This window comes from Chelmon rostratus, chromosome 24, assembly GCF_017976325.1.
Source record: "Chelmon rostratus isolate fCheRos1 chromosome 24, fCheRos1.pri, whole genome shotgun sequence".
In the NCBI taxonomy this organism is placed as follows: Eukaryota; Metazoa; Chordata; class Actinopteri; order Chaetodontiformes; family Chaetodontidae; genus Chelmon; species Chelmon rostratus.
Genome location: NC_055681.1, coordinates 14,471,410 through 14,490,533, shown reverse-complemented (window position 1 = coordinate 14,490,533; position 19,124 = coordinate 14,471,410). Strand labels below are relative to the sequence as shown.

General features: G+C 41.2%; 1 protein-coding gene across 1 annotated transcript in view; it reads left to right on the top strand.

Moving 5' to 3' along the window:
• The first annotated feature begins 422 nt into the window (after positions 1 to 422).
• Positions 423 to 19,124, top strand: part of LOC121627410 (anosmin-1-like) — a 35,684-nt gene continuing 16,982 nt past the window's right edge. Inside the window, exons 1-2 of the mRNA XM_041966308.1 lie at positions 423 to 611; positions 5,884 to 5,931. Coding sequence (XP_041822242.1) covers positions 423 to 611; positions 5,884 to 5,931 — 237 coding nt within the window. The remainder of the gene's footprint in view (positions 612 to 5,883; positions 5,932 to 19,124) is intronic.

Here is a 19,124-nt window from a genome sequence, read left to right as displayed (position 1 = left end):
AGTTGAAAAAAGATCTAATAGATTAGGTGATAATATATGCAGTATGCTATATTACCATTTTGGACTAGGAGCACAAATTAATTAACACTGAAACAAACAATAGGGTTAATAGGGTTAATAGGGTAGACTAAGACAGACTCTTCTAAATCAACAGAGACTACCAGAAGCATACCAGTGGGACTAAAATAGGCCTAACAACGCCACTGGTCTTCGGGTCAATTTTGACCCGTTTTCAAGTGTTTGCATATCATATAGTAGATGGGAAGACAATACGAGGGTTAAAGCCGAAGCCTGTAAGCATCCTGACTCATGTTAAAGCTCCTCCCTTTGCTATATAATCATAGTTAAACTTGACTTCCATCAGATCACTCTCCACCGCATCCTCCTGCTTCACAGCCCCACTCCTGGACGCGAGGAAGAAGATGTTGGCCGCAAACATGACGAGCCTATCTCTCTGGACTATTTTCCTCCTCAGCTGCGGTGTCTGCGCCAGAAAGCACCACGATAACGCTGATGATGATGAGACCTGGTCGGAAAGTGTTTCCAGGGCGAGGTGCGCGTCGCGGTGCCTCAGTCTGCACACGGCAGCGTCGCTCCCCACTCCGCTGCAGGTGAGGACGCACGTGCTTGAACTGCCCTTCTTCTAATAAAGTAACTTCACAACTAAGCTGCTCAGCCATAGCGATTTTAAGTTTATTCCGCAAAATTTATGGTACTTTAAATTTATGTCAGAGCCATTAAAGTGATAAAGAACAGGTCGACTTTATAAGTAGATTGTTACGACCCGTATTTACTTTTATTTGGTGTCCAAATAAAGGAGACCAGATCCAGTAATCTAAAAATGCCTGTATATGTTGCACTTTTGGGCCTTAGTAAAGTCAAATATTAATCCAATGCATTGTACCAATCTCATTTAGGGTGCAAAATATAAAAATATACATGTTACAGATGTGAAAATATCTTAATATTTGCTACAGGGTGAATACTCTTGCGTATTTGTGTGTAAATATTTTAAAATCTTGAGGGGAAAAGGAGAAAAGCATGTCTATTTCAATCCCAGCAAAATCCCTAAAGCAGCGTTTCTCATCCTTGGCACCGCAATATTGACTCATGGAAAACCGTCCATGACCTCAACGCATCATAGGGAAGTGTGAGGTGCAGGGCTCCATCTGTGACAAGTGTTTTTGGAAAAGTCGGAGCTTTGTTCCAAAGTCCTTGATGTGTTTATGTAGCACTGTCTCTTGCCCTTGCAGGCTCATACATAGCACATTCAAATTCTTTGCTGTGTCAACCAGAAAAGCCAAATCTGCCAGCAGGACAGGATCTGACAGTTCTTACGTCAGTTGTCCCTCTTCAGCCAAAATAGCCAAATTTCCTTTCTGAGAGAGAAAAAGCACTGCGGTGTCGTTGTAGTGGATAACATCTCCATATTCCACATCGATGTCGAGCAGGCGTGCCATCAGTAATCATTCGACTGACTTCACGACACACTTCACTTAGTAAATCAATTTACACATAATACGCAATAATAACATGCAACTAACGTACAACTAACTGATGATGTTATTTATGTCAATCAACATTTAATTTCAGTCCTGTCAGCATGTTAATCATGTTATAGTAATAGTAATATTAAAGTAAGTAATATTAAATTCCTTTCAATCATATAGACTTTATAATCACTCATGGGAGTAGCTAACTAGAAAAAGAAAATTAATTCCAGCTAATTCACGCTAAATGTTGTGGCAGTAGCTATTTTTTATTTTCATTGTGAAGCATGGTCTCTTAGACTGCAGTGCTATGTGCAAGGGTGGGGAGATTGTGGCAGGTATCAGGTGTATGGGGTGACTTATAGGAATGCTGATAAGAGTTAATTGTATTATAGTCCTATAGCATAAATAAAGCATAAGATGTTGTCCCACTTTACCTGACCAAGGCTGTTCAAGTAAACCTCAACAATGCTGTTCAGGTAAAGGGACCAGAGCAGACATTAGGGTTACTGTCATTCATACAGATCCCTCATTGGTCAGTTTCACACACACACACACACACACACACACACACACACACACACATTGATAATGCAGCGAGTCCCCTTTTTGCTCCAGGCTTTGGAGTGATGCGGACAGCATTCCTTGGTCACTTAGACCAATGATAACTGCACAGAATAATTGTCCAGTCCACATAAAAAGGAGAAATCAATCTAAATCACCACTCCTTAATGCTCTCTTGATAATATGTTGTTTTTATCTCCACCAAAGTATCTCCTGGCTTTAGCTCCAAGTCCTCAAAACTGCACCAGTCTCCATTCTAACGCACCAGCATTGAGGAGAAGTGAGTGAGTGGTAGTTTGATCAGCATTGATCTGAAATCATTGGCTGCTGAAGTGTGACATGCCCTCACATTGACCTCATGGACACGGGTGGGATGGGTTGGGAGGCGTCCGGGTCAGGCCATGACTGGGATCATCTCTCAGACCCATTGACTGATGGGATAAGGTCAATGTACATGTCCACTTGTCTTTCCTTATGCTGTTATAGATTATCTGTCCACATGAACAATATGTCTCTATTGCTGCTATAAGTTATTTCTTTGGTCCAACAAAGTTGTGGAAGTGGCAGCTCTGGTCTTTGGTCTTGTGGCTCATTCAAAATCCAGCTCTATCCTTGACCATCTCTTGACCAAGTTGTTCTCACCAGGGTATGGTCTCTATGAATGGTTTTAATGCCTCCTCTTCCACCTTTAGGTCTGACCTCATAAGCAGGCAGACTGGGCATCCTTCCCACTGCAACAAATGGAGTAGAACTGTGCTTGACTTCCTTCCCCTTTCTTCTTGAGCAAAACTCTGTCACCAATTTCCAGAGACTTGAATCCAATTCTTTTGTCACATGCTGTCGAATTTTTTTGGTGTGTCTTGTTGGCTGTTTCAGAGGCCAGCTGACTCTGCAAATCTCCACTCCACTTCAGCAAATGTTGCGAATGGCTGTCTCCCTGCGGATAATAAGGAGTCTCCGACTTCCAGACTCCCATCATCATCAGGCAATTCTTGAAGTGTTGAATAGATCCTGACGGGCAGGCCATAATGTACAAAGTTCCTGTCAACCAAGATCTTTGTCACAGTCTGAGCCTTCTGGTTCTGATTTGTCCGTGCTTTTAGAGTTGTGTCCCGTTGAAAGGAAATCAACACAGACAAGAACAAGGCACATGCATGTTCTGTTTTTTGATATGTGCTCCAAAGACTTTAACTGCACGTGAACTAGGAAGTTGTAGATGCCTGGAATGCAAACAGGAGAAGCTCCCAAATGATACAGAAAGTGAAACGTCTGAAGGACTGCCTTGAGATGCAGACATGTTGACAGATGGACTTTACACTAGTCTTTGGTCTGTAGTGTTGTCATTATCAGGGAAGTTCCTTGAGAGGAGGTCAGCATCTCTGTTGTACCTGCCTGGTCTTTTGGCTAGGGCTCTAGTTATTCCCTGATACATCCTGACCCTGCTTGGGTCTTTGAAGAAATATTTTCCATAACTGAGGAGGTTCACCATTCCAATGAGAAGATATAATGAAAGAGTAAAGCCTTAAAATGGTTTTGGAGATGACAATAGGGAGATGCTGGAAAAGATATGGAAACTTCAGAGCGATGTCATTTTAATTGAATTTATTCTGCCAAGGACAGCAGGGACCATTAAGAAAACCTTGTTTTGCCATTTTTAAATTCTCTATTGACACATCCCAAGATAGTTGAAATGGTCTTTATATGCCGAGTGCCTGGTTGAGAATGGCCCCACTTGGAACTCAGCTGCATCCTGAGCTGCATAGAACCTGCTTCTCCCTTCAAACCACAACTTTGCTACAACAAAATTAGTACTGAGCTCTGAACCCATCCAATAAGGGTTTATGAAGATGTTATCTGCTTGCTGTGAGATGCCTTGTCTTCTGTAACCTACATTCAGCCCCTTCTCGTAGGCTCATTTCTTTTTCTTTGTTTTACCAGAATTCAAGTTGCTTTGTCCCAAACTTAGTGTGTTAGACACTCTTGTCTGATCACCAAGAGAATAGTGTTATTGAACTATGAATTAAATCTCTGGACAAATAATTAAAGTGCTTTCTTAATAATTCTCATTAATGCCATATAAAAGATTAATAACTACTTTGTTTTTTCCCACAAACTGAGCTACATTTTCCCACTTTCACCTTTATATAAAGTGGGAGGTTACTGAGCTACAAAAACAACGTTTTGTGAAGTTTTAAAATAATCTCTGAATATATATGACAAATTGTGCAAAAATTGCATCATTATATTCTTTTTTTCAAATTTCTGATTTCTTCTAAGTTTCTGATCAGGCATTTACACCCACTTCACTCAGTGGTTGGCCGGGTGTCTCGAGGCGAGAAAGTGGGTGGAGTTTGAACTTCTCTCTATCTTGAAAGTGTGCAGCATATAATGCTCTTATGTACTGTTATTATGCGCCACCCTCCCAATGACTATTGTTTTTTTCATGCCACCTTTTGCATGTGATTGTTCAGAACAGTAATAAACATAAAGAATGTTAGCCCATACCAATTGGCATCCAAGCAGCCGCTTCCCGACATTATTACTACTGCAGCTACTACAGCTCCCTGGTTAGACACTAAATTGTCTGAGCGGCTCTACTGAAGCATAGTGTAATGATTTACAGTGTGGCTCAGTTAGTCCTGAGGAGGTTCAGAGAGAAGAGCAGCCTTCACTTTACGAACACCCAACCCCAGAGGAGACTATTTTACGCAGCTCTCCATCAATAACGCTCTATTTATTTATCGACAGAGCAAATGTCAATGTTTGAAAGGCCACGTGCAAACTGTGTCAGACAACCACCAGCACTCACAACTGTCTATAATCCCAAAATGTTCTGATAATGGTTCTTAGAAATAGTTTCACTCATTGTAAAATGAAAAAGAATATACAAAATATTCAAAAAAAGAACAAATGCTCTGTCCTACATATATATATGACAAGAAAAAAAAAACAAATCAGTTAATGTTGTTCAACTCTAACCTTAATACTGGAGTTGCCATGCAAAAAGAAATTATTTTTAAAATGTTGTCAGTGAACATAATGTAGGGTTTTGCAGTGTTTTCATTTATTTTCTCTCTCTCAGCTCCATTTTTGCAGAAACTTTTGAAAACACATTAACAAACCACACTGTTGCACTGGGTGACATGCTCCGTCATTGCTATGAATGTACACACACTCCAGTTTATTGTGATTCAATCCCACATATACTGTCCCACTGCCCCAAATGCTCATTAGAGAGAGCTAATGAGAGTTTTTTAAGAAAAAAACAAACAGAAAGACAAAATATTTTTCATAGATTTATACTCTGCTGTTGAGGTTAGGGATACACTGTTGTGTGTATAGATAGATAGATAGATACTTTATTCATCTCCAAAGAGAAATTTGCAGTGTATATTTAACACCATAACACATCAAACGAATCAAAAAACAGGAGTGCTGATATCAGATTTCCTTTCAAGTCACATTGAAAGAGTAAATCTATTGTAGCACTGCCTGATGTGACTCGACAAGCGATTCTGCACTCATTATTTTTCAGCCAGCAGCCTCAGGCTCACAGCAATCCGTGAAGGACATCAAGTCCCACAGACTTGAGGAAAAACAGCAATTCGTCTTTATACAGAAAAGTAAAGCTTGTGCTATAACAAGTGTGAACTCAGGTGCTCTATGATGTTCTCTTGACAAACTGTAATTGTACTGGCTGCCCCTGAGTTGTGACAGCACTGTAACCTATAATTAGGGCATTGAAATGTATTCCTGTGCACTTATTTCAGTTAGACCGACTTACTAATTCATGCATCTCTCTTTGTCTCCCTCTTACACTCTTATTCAGAATAATGGCTCCTTGGGCTGGTGTCATAATCATAAACAGTGTGCAAAGGTAAGTACCCAGTGTTTTCCACAGCACTCCTTCCTTGTGATGTTTCTGTCATTGCATAAACTCACACATAAGACAGTGAGCACTCTTTCTCTTTGGCCCTCTATTAGTTGCTTGAAGTATTCAGAGGCTGTCTTCCAAAGAGAAATGACAGCAAATGCCCCCAAACATTTGTTTATGTTAATGTGACAGCACCCTCTAGTGGCAGGAGGAATTAGGAGACTTATGAGCCCATGCAGCAAATGAAGTGAGGTATGACAGAGTCAGAAAATTCACAGAGGGTAGAGGGCAGGGTGGATGAATGGTCATTACCAGCCTTAGCTGCATTTTAAAAAGGGTTTTGAATATGTTTTCACTGTTTTTGGATTATTTTGGTATTATGTTCATCTAATGTCTAAATTTCAGGAAATTAAGATCAGATAATTTCATTTCACATTCTGTCTGTGATCAATCAGCATTTGGTGTTTTTAGATATTTAACAGCCCCCACAAGGAATATTGTCTTCTTGTTGAGCAATAAAGATATTAACACGTCCTAGAAGCCTCTCACTTTGGTAACCATGCAGTTGCAGTGATGTGTATTTGTGGTGACACGCTAGGGCATTAGACTTCTGCCCATCTTATTAAGAGCTTCTAAAGTGAGATCACTAAGCCCTTTAATGAACGATCACAGGGAGAAAAGCGTTTTCACTGCAGTGTGAATGATGTCATGATACGCTACGTCATGAAGAGCTGCTTCATCCTGTCATGTGCAAGGTGCATCATTAGCTTTTTATTAGCGCATGTTGTTTCAATTGTTTTGTCAGTGGAGGATCATACATCTGTTTCACATCCTGAAAACAAAGTATTCATGATGTTTTTGAATAAATAGCTTAAATATACTGAAACAGATGAAGGGAAATTCACAGCAGACCCCTATAGGTCAAGCTTTTACATAGTAGAAAATGGATCAGAGTTATCTTGCTGTAAATTAGTATATTTAATGAATGCATTAAATTAAATGTATATGTATATGCAGTTAGTCAACTTAATTTTGACGATGCTAGTTTCTTAACAAACCTGTGATCTCACTGTTTGGTGTGGTTACAGGTGCAAGAACAGGTCTGAACAAATCCAACCAAAGACATCAGTGATGCTCGGTGTGGTCAGAGGTGTATGTCACATGACTCTGTTGTGGTGATCAGATCAAGAAAAATAGATCTGTTGTTTCAATTAAACTCTGGTGACCGACAGCAGGTCGTCCTGCACGTAACTGAAGCGTATGTGTTTATTTATGTTCTCTGGTGTGGTGAGGGGTCACAAACAGATAACTGATTACTGGCATTAATCATATAAACTTCAGTGCATTCCTCTAAAAGACTGCAGTTTACTCCAGAGCAGCGTGGTAGTCTGTGCACTTAAGTTTTCATCACATCAGGAGAGCTTTGAATGCAGATGTGGTAAACAGTGTCAGATCTGCTCTGTGATGACAGGAGCTCTCTGAAGAATTGCTACTGAATTCAAAGCTCTTCCATCTTGTCGGTAGCTTCTTGATCAAAGGCCTGTTTTATTTGTTGAAGCTGTTGCTCAACTACATGAGGGTTGCGGTCGGCTTCGTTCGGACGCATTGTTTATTTTGTTTTGGATAGTTCGTTAGTTGACATTACAGCTGATCATACTGTGGTTTGGATTATTCAAAGGGTCACTATATGCTAATTACGACCATCTGCATGCTTAAATGGGTCAACTTAGGTCTTGAAGTTTGAACTTTTAATTTTTTTATGCAGTGTTGTGATGCATGGGGTTAGGGTTAGTCAGAACTGCGTGTCGGAAGTGTCAGAAACTAGTGATCCAACATTTATATCTACCTCACTCAGTGACTGGCCAGCTGTGCAGAGGTGAGAGAGGAGCCAGGTGTCAAGCATTTCTCTCTTGTTTTCTCTGTGAGTGCAACACGATTAATTTCTTCTTGGCAACGCTGAAATGTCATACCCATTTTTAAATGACAGGAGAAAACGTTTGGAGCTTTTCCGCTGGGTGAGCAGCTTTCATTCAGATGAGCAGCCGTCATCTTGGAGTTTGGAGTGCCCAGTTCCCATTATACACCCATAGTTATAGTAGCTAGCTGCGCAACATTATGGGTCAGAGGTCTGTGTTTAGATATCAGCTGGCCAAAATATATTTTAACATTTTCAAAAGAGCATGGTTGAGGCCTGATCTTTGAAATTTTTCCTCCTTCTGACCCAGTAGGCAGTAATGGATGGAGGGCACCGGCCTTTAACATGCTGCTGCCACTATCAAGGTTTGGTTGTGGAAATATTCCTCATGCCTTGTTTCATGCTTGAAACTTTCAGTAATGTGGCAATAGCAGTATTGAAACATCCCTGTACACCTCTTAAGCTCAGAGAGGCCTTATGAGAAGCTGGTTGAAGCTTGTTGCTGTGAGACAGCCCATCACTCTGGCTCGTGACCGTTTTGCCCCGTGTCGTCCTCATGGACCCTGGTGGTAATGACTGCTTTAATCCTTCTGTCACTATCTCCTCTGGGCAGACAGCCATTTGCAAGTGCCAGAGTTGATTGGCAACACACTCCCACACAGTCCAGTTCAATTCAGCTCTTTAAAAGGAGCTCAGGATGGCTCTGCTGTAGCATTGGAGCCGTGGAGGGAAATTGTGTATATGCACTGACCCTGGTGTCTTACTTCACAACCGAAACAATTGGCATCAGGCTTGTTGTAATGACCTTTTAGGAGCACTTGGCAGCCAATAGTTGACTGCAATACTCCCTGCATCCTTGTTTTGATGCCTGACTGAGAGCCAGACATCCTTTTCTTTCACTCAGAACTCACATTTTCAAATGAATAAAAGTACTTGTGAAATAATTTGCTTGCAGTTCGCTCCTTGGGAAAAGCTGAGGCCTTGTCTGTGGATGTTTAAAGGTCTGGAACACTTTCAAAGACAGTGCGAGTTGTTGAAACAGGAAGCCAGACAAACACAGGGCCTGTTTGCTCTCAGAGGGTTTGTCTGGGCAGCGAATCAAACAGTGTCAAGCACCAAAAGAACAGCATTTCGCATGGTCAGCAGAGAAGTTGTTTGCCCCATTATCTCTGGTCGGTCCTGGACGAGCGGTACGTACAAACTGCCAAAAGACTCACATACACACACACAGTTTTACGCTGCAGCCAAATATACACAAGTAACAGTCTGTGACTGAAAAGAACAGCTTGGATTCCAAACCAATTCCAATTTGGTGCTAAACTTCGCAGAGACAGAAAGATCTCTGTTGCCTTTACCACCAGTAAAAGCTAAGGTGCTTTCTCAAATCTCTCTCTGCTACATCACAAAGTTCTCCCTGGTCAGCTTTATTTGTGGTATTGTGGAATGGAATGCTTGATTTAAGCTTGAAATGGAGCGGAAAAACTGACACTGAGATGACGCTGGGAATGGCACGAGGGTGGGAATGTCAGCCTGGATTAGTGGACGAGTTCTCCTGTGGAGACCAGGAAGGGGAGATGGGAGATGTCAGGCCTAGCACAGGGCTATCAGACATGCTTCAAGGAGTCTTCATTACATAGCAGGAAGAGCTGCACTCCACGTGCACTGTGTAATCCATTTGGCAGCAACTTTTTCCCCTCTCCTCTCTTACCCTGAAGTGCTGCACAACACTGGCACTAGACACTAGAAAAGCCCCTGAAACAGCATTTTACCATCAGACATTACAAACACCATGTGGCTGTCAAACATTAAACCAGGAGAATAACAAAGCTTACAATAATAACAGAGCATAATTATGCATATGTGGAATATAATCAAAATATGGGAGGTTAAAGCAAGGTATTTCTGTGGAACTGACATTACTGAGTCAGCTTACTGACTTGATAACTCTTCTTAATAAGAAGTTCTTATGCGTTGAAACTCTGCAAGTCCCAGACAATAGCAAGTTTTGTCAGAGGAAAACTCTCCATAGGATTCCCGAACTGGCAGTGCATCTTGATGGGGAGAGTCCTGCTTTTAAAGGGGATGAAAATAGTGAATGTGATTCACTACTGTGATTGTCACAGCCTCCAACACACACACCTATAAGCAAAGGATAATGCCCGACGAGGATGAATGGAGGCGTGAACCGTTGTGTACCGTTAAAATCCTAAGTTTTTCACAAGAAGCGGCTGAGCGGACTATTTAATATCTCTCGTTGTGACGCGTTGCCAAGGTAACCAGCTCTGGCCACAGAACCTGCAGCTCAATGCCGGCTCTCAAAAACTGGCAACACTGTATTCTCATCCTTCCTTAGTCGACTGGACAGACACATAAAACAGTCACAAAATGTCGATGAGAGTAGTGGCAGTGTAGCTCTCAAAGTTGATGTCCATGTTTTTCTGAGCTAGGAAGTCTCAATGTTTTAACTGCCCATTTCGTGGTTTTCTTTGTGATTACCTCGTCCTTTTCATCCTCTAAATTGTTCAGTTCCTCCGGTGTCACCTCCTTGTGTCGCATCTCCTTCTTATATTCTCTTCTCTCTTTCTCTTCTGCTGCATCCCAGTCTTCAAAATGATCAAATTCACCAAATAGGTTAAATGAAACTATAAAATCACTCGTGTGTTGTCTACTGTCTTGCCGTTGTGATAAATAAACTGTGAAATAACATATGTTAACGTATGTTCTGAGTTTCTGTTGCCACGGTTACCAACTAGCGTTTGAGCCAGCGCAAAAATTTAGAACAATCAGGCTATTTGACCGGAACTTCTTTTATAGGTGTCCTATAACAGTTTTTAACGGAAACCCTGCAGCCAATCAGAATCGAGTATTCACCCAGACCATGGTATAACATATGTATTCTTTCTGACCCCGTCCCATGCCCAAGTTTGCCACAGGTGCAGCAGGCAAGCCTGGCACACCCTGACGCACCATGCAGAATGTACTTGACTGTGATCATTTTGTGATCTGCTGCAGTGTTCACAAAAATAGCTCTGTAGAGTAGCAATGCGTGGATTGCAGGTAAATCCATGAGCACTGCTGATTGGGCAGGGCAGGTCATAAAAGTGAACATTCTGATTAGTAGTGAATGCGTTGCAGGTGGGTGAAATAATACACCATCATTAGACGCTGTGCGAATTTGAGCACGAGGCACAGCAGCCTAATTTCTTCGATTATTATTATATCTCCCAACATGCTGACCTGATTGGTCAGGATCTAATGTTAAATAATATTTTTTGGAGTCAAGCAGCTGTCTAGCTTTCTAGCTTTTCTCTTAGCTGCCAGTTTCTATTTTTAGCAACTTTAGCAGCTTTAACTGTGCATATACATTTGTGTTGCAACCACATAACTGCTGTGAAAATGAATTGTCAAATAAGCAAACAAATAAACTATTACTAACAACTAAATAAAACAATGTGATAATTTGTTAATCCTTTATATACTACCATATACTCAAATTGAAAACAGTACAAAGACAATATATTTAATGTTTTATTAACTTATTGAGTTTTGTAATCTGAATTTGATGTCAGCAATATGTTTCAAATGAGGGGCAGGGGCAAAGAAAGACTGGGAAAGTTGCTGAATGCTCCAAAAACACCAGTTTGGAACTGGTGCTGACACTGGTAAACAGGTTCATTGGTAACAAGTGGCATCCTCTAAAGGCTCGTCGTTCACAAGCAGCAAGGTTCACCACTTTGTGAAACACATGATAGTATAAAGGAAATTATTATAAGGGCTTGGGAACACTTCGTACAAGTAAAGTACAAGTAAAAAGTTCCAGTCCTTGTAAGTTAATTCAGCTTACTATACATTTCCCAAAGCTGGGAATACACATTTGAATCCACATTTATGATGAGGTCATATGGTGTGAGACCACAACATCCACCACAGACATCGGATTAAAAAGAACATCTTCAGCACTAAGTAATGCTCTGCGTCAGCTGTATTACGACTAGCTTACAACTAGCTTGTTGCAGTAGCTGTTTCTATGGTGAAAATTCTCAGGAGCTCTAATGCTAACTTCATAACTATAACTACCATAACTTCATAATTACTATAACTTTGTTGTTAGAATCTGGCTCATCAGCATGAATGAAATACATCATTTCACAAAACCATGTCATATAATTGTATATGATTTTACATATCTTCTAATTAATGTTATTGTAACGTGCAAAGAGTAAAATGACAGATGAGACAGATGAGTCTTCACTGTGAGGGTGTTTTGGATGAAGAAATACTACTACTAAAATTAACACAGTCTGTAAACCCTCAATCAGACAACTTATGTTATGTTGTAATATTGTCGTAAACACATAATAAAACATTAATTCCAACACAGTCTGACCGGACACCATGACTTTTTTAACAGTAACAAGACCAGCTGATCCCAGACCTGTGCAGGAGAACTGATCAAAGTAATACTGCTATGTAACTGGCTGTCGATATCTGCCAGATGACTGGAAAAGACAGTGTCGTCTTTTCTTCCAGTAGTGTCAGGACTTTATAGTACATGTATTATGAAACTGCTCACATAGACAGGTAGTCAGGAAGTTAAAAGACAAAATAACAGAGTCATAGTAATTCATGGCTGTGTTTTTTGTTAAGTTTTCTTTGTTAATTAAGTATCTTTGCCGTTGCCCCATACATTTAGTGTTTGTCCATGTGCTGTCTTTGTTCACGTCCAGGTCATGTTTCATGTTAGTGTATTCCTAGTGTTGTCTCAGCCATGCCTTGTTTCTTGTAAGTGTATTCCTGATGTCGTCTAAGTCATGCCATGTTTTATGTAAGAGAGTTTTTGCATTGTCTTAGTCTTAACCCTCGCCCCGTCGTGTTTGCGTGTTTTGTGTTTTTGTGATTGTGCGCTGTCTTTGTCTGGGTTTTGTCACGTCCTGTTTTATTTTGAAGGTTCATGTTATGTGTCTTTGGGTTACTTTACTTCCTGTGTTTTCTGTCCCTGTGATTGTCTGATTGTTTCCACCTGTGTGTCATTAGTGTTCCTGCCCTGTGTATATAAGTCTGTGTCTTTCCCCCTGTGTTTGTCGGGTTGTTGTCTCTGATTCCTTGTTGTCCACGTTCCCTTGCCATAGCTATAGCCATAGCCATAGCCATAGTCCTGTAAGTGAGTGTTCTTTGTTGTGTTTTCTTTGTTCATGTCCGCGCTGTGATTTATGTGATTGTCTCCTTGGTTTGTCTTTGTCTTTTATTTGCCACAGTTCCCGTAAGTTTGTTTCTTGTCTTTGTTCCTGTTTATGTCTTGTTTTATGTTAGTGTTCCACCGTCCTTAGTGTTGTCTGCGTTTCCCTTGTTTGTTTGAGTTCCATGCCATAGTCCGTTGATGAGTGTTATTTGTAACATTTATAACTTAGTTTCTGTTTTCTTTTAAAAGTTTATAGCTTAGCCGATTTGTTCTCCTCGTTAAGAGCGATTTTCTGTTTGATTACTTTGGTTGTTTAGATTCTTGTTCCTCCGTTTGCTAGGAGTGTATTTTGAGTTGTAAGTTTTTCATATCTAGTTCTTTCAGTTGGTCAGTTCCGTTTTTCATAGCCCTTTGTGTTTTCCTTCTTCGGGAGTGTTTTTGGTTTTCTAATTTTGAAGCCGTAGTGTTTTAGTCTAATTTGTTTTTGTTTTTTACCCACGCCACTGCCTAAGTTTGTTCCAAGTCTTGTCTTTGTCTAAAAGCCCGGTTGTTTTCTCTGTTAGTAAGTTTCTTGTGTTGTTTCTAGCTCCGTTGTGTTGCGTGTTAGTGTTGCCCTTGTTTTATGTGTAATCCCTTTTACCCCAGTGTGTTTATTCATAGTTCCCTGAGTGTTGGTATGCCTTCGTGTTCCTTGTGTTAAATAAATGCGTTAAATTATATCTACGTCCTTGTGTCTGCGTCTGGGTTCAACCCATAGTTACCCCTTAAATCCACACCTTCCTGACAGGTTGGTGAAAGAGAAACTGCCCTTCTGGGCAGCCATTGCCTTCAATTTATTTTACCGTTCATTTTGTATGAAATTGAAATCTTTCTGCTTACTGTTGTCAAAGTTGCATTGCTGTTGTGTGCAGTTTTAAGTGCATATTGGTTTGACATATAACCATGATACAAAGGACTTACTATTAAAGCAGGAATTATACAGCTATGTCAAGCACGTTTCCAAACCTATGTGAGTTGATTTTTATGTTGTAGTGGAATGAATGAAAAACAACAGTTGCCTGGAAGGTCTGGAAAAAATTTGTAAATAGGCTATAAAAATGCTGGTCATGCTTTGGAAACTGCTTTGGGGCATGTTATATTCATCATATCAGAGTTGGTTGAGAGTGACTGGATCGTGATTTTTAAAGGATAATCTCTTCGTGTCACTAACGACTTTTTGTTGGAGCCTTGGCATATAGTTATATGACTATTAAACATAAAAGTGGGATTTTCCATATTAATATATTATAAAGCTACACTGAATGCACAAATGAGGGAATAGAGGGGATGGGGTTGTGGTTCGTCAAGGAGGGGTACTGAATACGTATACGGCAGAGCTTTTACATTTGCAAGGTTTTTAACAGTGAGCGCACATCCCTTCACAATCTCCAACAGCTGTTAAAAATGAGCCGGTTCGACTATTTCACTGGGAGATAACATACCACAGGAAGGTGAGAAAAGCCTGTCCCTGCCAGATATTTTATAAAGCTGCCACTCCCTTAGCTTTGGACAAAACAAGTCATTTTTTTAAACCCTGTTTACTACAAAGCCTCAACGCATGTTGTTCTTGAAAGTGTTACACCCTTAAAGGGTCATGGCTACTCCTTTTCTTCTGCAGGGACAATATGCAATGAGGGGCTTCCCATAACTTGAAATATTAAGAAATTTGTGTGGCTTTGGTTTCTGTTATTTCCACAGTATTTTACAAATGGGGTTTCACTAAGAGAGGCCATGCTGATAAGATGCAGATTTATAATGATTTAATGCTTTTTATGGATGGAGGAGCTCATGATGACGGAGGATAATACATTAGGATGAGGGTCGAGGTATGAAGGGATGAAGGGATGACAGTCAAGGGATTAAGGGATGAGGAGATGAGGAGTGAAGGATGAAGGAAAGGAGGGATGAGGTTCAAGGGATGACAGGATGAGGAGCAAAGGATGGAGGAATGGGGGTTGGAGGGATGATGGTCGAGGGATGACAGAGGGGAAGAAGGGTCAGGGATGAGAGGATGAAGGGATGGAGTGCGACGATGGACCTGCTACTGTAACGTTACGTGCTAAATCACAGGTGTTAAATGGAATTACATTACAAGCTCCAGTGTGAGCAAACTAAAAATAATAATAATAATAATCAACATCAACATTAAACCATACATACAAATGCAAAGGCAATAAAACGCATGCATTTAAGCCCACCAGACATAATAGTACAGCCTGGCACAGCAGCCCAATAACTACATACAGTCACACGGTCACAGAAACATCAGCATAAAATCTTCCCTAGTGCTGTAACTTTGCTAAATATATTGAGTATTGAGTTTTTTGAGTATTGTGCCCCCTCCAGGCCACAAGAGGGCACACTAATATGAAATGCTGGTATCGAGTATGCTTCATATGCTTCCTCATCCTGCCTCATGATTAAGATGTAGGCTGCATAAAGCTGGGAACTTATGAAATCAAGAAGACTTTTACTGCTGGTCACAAGATTAAGAAGATAGAAGTATTTAAATCAACATGCAAAACCATCATTAACATGAACAGGCTCTGAAAGTCTAAAAATTAATCAAATTGCAGCAAGCCTCAACAAAATCCACAGACAGTACAAGAAGTCTCTTTGGTATTCTTCAGCATACAGGCAAGGAAAGGGTTAGCACTTCACAGGTTGTGGAGCAGGTCGAGTAGGACGCCATTCACCTTGGAAAATGCATAACTGTGTGTCCAGCGGGATACATCACCAAGTCCACAGCTGCAGAAAAATAGCAGCTGGCACGTTGATCTGAGGTCGAATTTGCATCATCATCCATTCACTTACTGTCTGACGAGAGAAGTGATTTGGTGGGTGTGAATTCCAAGCAAGTGGACACTGGCCCTCCTGAGGCTATGTGTATGACCTGAACATAAGATATGGACAATCCAGGAGCCTGTCGGGGCCATCGCATGCGTTTCAACAGCCCAAAATGCAGTCCAGCATGCCAAAAAGCTGTTTCAGCAGCTCCACAGCACACCGTGAAGCTTCGCATTTCGAGAATCTTATGTCATCTATTTAATGTCTTTCCTTTATTATTTGGCTGTGTGTTGTATTTGATAGGCCTTAGCTGCATCACATTAAAAAAGTCTAAGTGACCAAAGATTATAGTTAATGCCTGTTTTCAGTGGTAGTAATGGCTTTTTATCCACCTGTGATGGTTCCATGGCAGCAGGAGCCTATTTTCTTCTCTACAACACAATATACTGTATATGAGTATCCAAATTCCTGAGACAATTTCTCTGCTGACCTCAGTAAACTCAGAGTTTACAGTGATTCTCTAATTTTCAGCCAGCTTGCCACGTCCTTGTGATGCTGCTGTACGTTGCTCTCCTTCCCACTGTTTCTCACAACAGCATGAAATTACAATCAGTGTACACTCGCTCCCCTGGGCTGCCTCTGCTTACCGGTGCAGGATTCAACTTTACGTTACAGAGGGTGATGCTGTTAATTGGTGACACGCTCCAAAAACAGCCAGAGAATGCAAGATAACATTCATTAGCTTTCCCTCACTTTTTAATGTGTGCATACATATACTGTAGCATCAGCCAATTGAGAATATGCCAATGCTCTTTTACTGACTTTGGATAATACAGCAAACAAGATAAGACAGCGACATGTCACACTGCTTGTTGAACCAATTTGCTCAACCCTGTATCCTACAAAATATGTTTAAATGCTTTTTTCAAATATATTTTGGAGGAAATGTAACTACAACTTGGAATATGTTCACTGACGAATTTTCAATGCTTCCAGTTCAATTAGTACGGAGCCCCTAAAGTGTCATGAAGAAAAAAAAAACTATATCATGCGCACGAGATGCTAAAATGTGCGCACATTTTAATAGCCCTCCAGGTAGAACAAGTGTTAAACACCTGGAGTTGATAATAAACTGGACTAGCAAAAATAAAAATAAAAATCCAGTGAACATCGACTCTTGACATCAGTGTCCAGATGCTTCAACTGTGTGTGACACGTGTGTGACGTAGGTGCGACAGCTGTCATATCACTCAATTTACAGCTGGAAACAATGTAGCCTAATTATATATGAAGGTCTGGGAGACCACTGTGGTTGTTTTAAAGGGGATTAGAATGCTGGCGGATCTATTGTTAAAGGACAAGCATCACCTGATGCTGGATTCATGGTCTGGGTGATGGGGCTCTCTTAGGGCTCTTCCAACCCGACCTTCTCCCACATGCAGCCCCGGTGTGGACAGGTAGCCGGTCATGAACTTCCGGCCAGTGGCGTGCACGGGGGACAGGGGGGGACGACGGCCCCCTTTCGTGGCCCAATTGTTGAAAAACGCGTGCTAAAGTGCCACCTGGGAGCCAAAACGCGCATTAAAGTGCCCTCTTGGGAGCCAAAACGTGCGCTAAAGTGCCCTCTTGGACACCAAAACGCGCGCTAAAGTGCCTTCTTGGACACCAAAACACACGCTAAAGTGCCCTCTTGGAAGCCAAAACGCATGCTCAAGTGCCCCCTGGGAGCCAAAATGCGTGCTAAAGTGCCCTCTTGGACACCAAAACGCGCGCTAAAGTGTCTTCTTGGACACCAAAACACGCGCTAAAGTGCCCTCTTGGAAGCCAAACGCATGCTAAAGTGCCCCCTGGGAGCCAAAATGCGTGCTAAAGTGCCTTCTTGGACACCAAAACACGCGCTAAAGTGCCCTCTTGGAAGCCAAAACGCATGCTAAAGTGCCCTCTTGGACAGCAAAACGCACGCCAAAGTGCCCTCTTGGAAGCCAAAACGCGTGCTAGAGTGCCACCTGGGAGCCAAAATGCGCATTAAGGTGCCCTCTTGGGAGCCAAAATGCGTGCTAAAGTGCCCTCTTGGACACCAAAACGCGCGCTAAAGTGCCCTCTTGGATGCCAAAACGCATGCTCAAGTGAAGTCCTTTTCGCCCCTGCCCTTCAAAAAGTCTGCGCACACCACTGCGGCCGTTGATGGTTCCCTCCGTCATGAGATTACACATTTATTGGTAGTGTTTGCTATATAATATTTGCAATATACTGTAGAAATCAAAATAGTGTGTGGTTCCAGCGCTGCCATGTAGCCTTGCCTGCTGCACTGCCCGAACTGCTGCGCACAGAGCCATCTCCAGGAGTCACCCAACCAATTAAAGATTAAAATCAGATTCAGTCGTGAATGGAGCCCGGCTGTCTATTGTTGTTGCTACCTGTCTGTATAAATCAACAAGTGCATTAAATAAAGCGCACGTTTTATTATCTAGTGCGCACGATATACTTTTCTTTTTCTTCATGACACTTTAGGGGTTCCATAAATTAGTGTCACATTCGTAGACAGAAATCATGCAGGGTGGATGCTTGTGCAGTTCATTAAAAAGCACAGAACTTTTACTCAGGAGAGCAAATGTACAGGGCTGGACTGAGGACACTGATGTTGTGTCCATGGCAGTATTTCTAAACATTTGAGAATTTAATGACTCAGTTACATACATTGTACATACTCACACAGTGAGGAGAAGGCTTTGACACAGCTTTTAGGCTGCAATGGTAGGACTTAATTTAAATTAAATGATAAATAAACTGTCATCTTTTGAGATTTTTTTTTTAATTCCAAGAAAAATATAATTTGTGAATGTGTTTTGTGGTAGCTAGAAACATTTCTTAGGTGGGTCAAGTTGTGCCTATTCATAAAGCCTATACATAAAACCTTCAAAGGCAGTCACGTCAACATAATGATAGATGGATCAGTTTATTCGTCAAAGTAATCACCTCATCATTTTATGGACAAAAAAAACACAGCCACCACATACATACAAACTTTGACGCAGCCATTATAGGCTCATTCTCTTCACATGTTGCCTTTCGAACACTGTGATATTAATGGACCGGATGCGTTGATGGCTAACTTATTTTACAGTGCTCTTGATTTGAAATCTATCGCGTGCTTGTCTAATGTGCATTACCTGGAACCACTGTCTGATTCACAAGGTGATGCAATGTATTGACTATTTAAAGCCTAAACTGTGCCATTGGATGACACCAATAAAATGAAAGATAAGAATGGACACA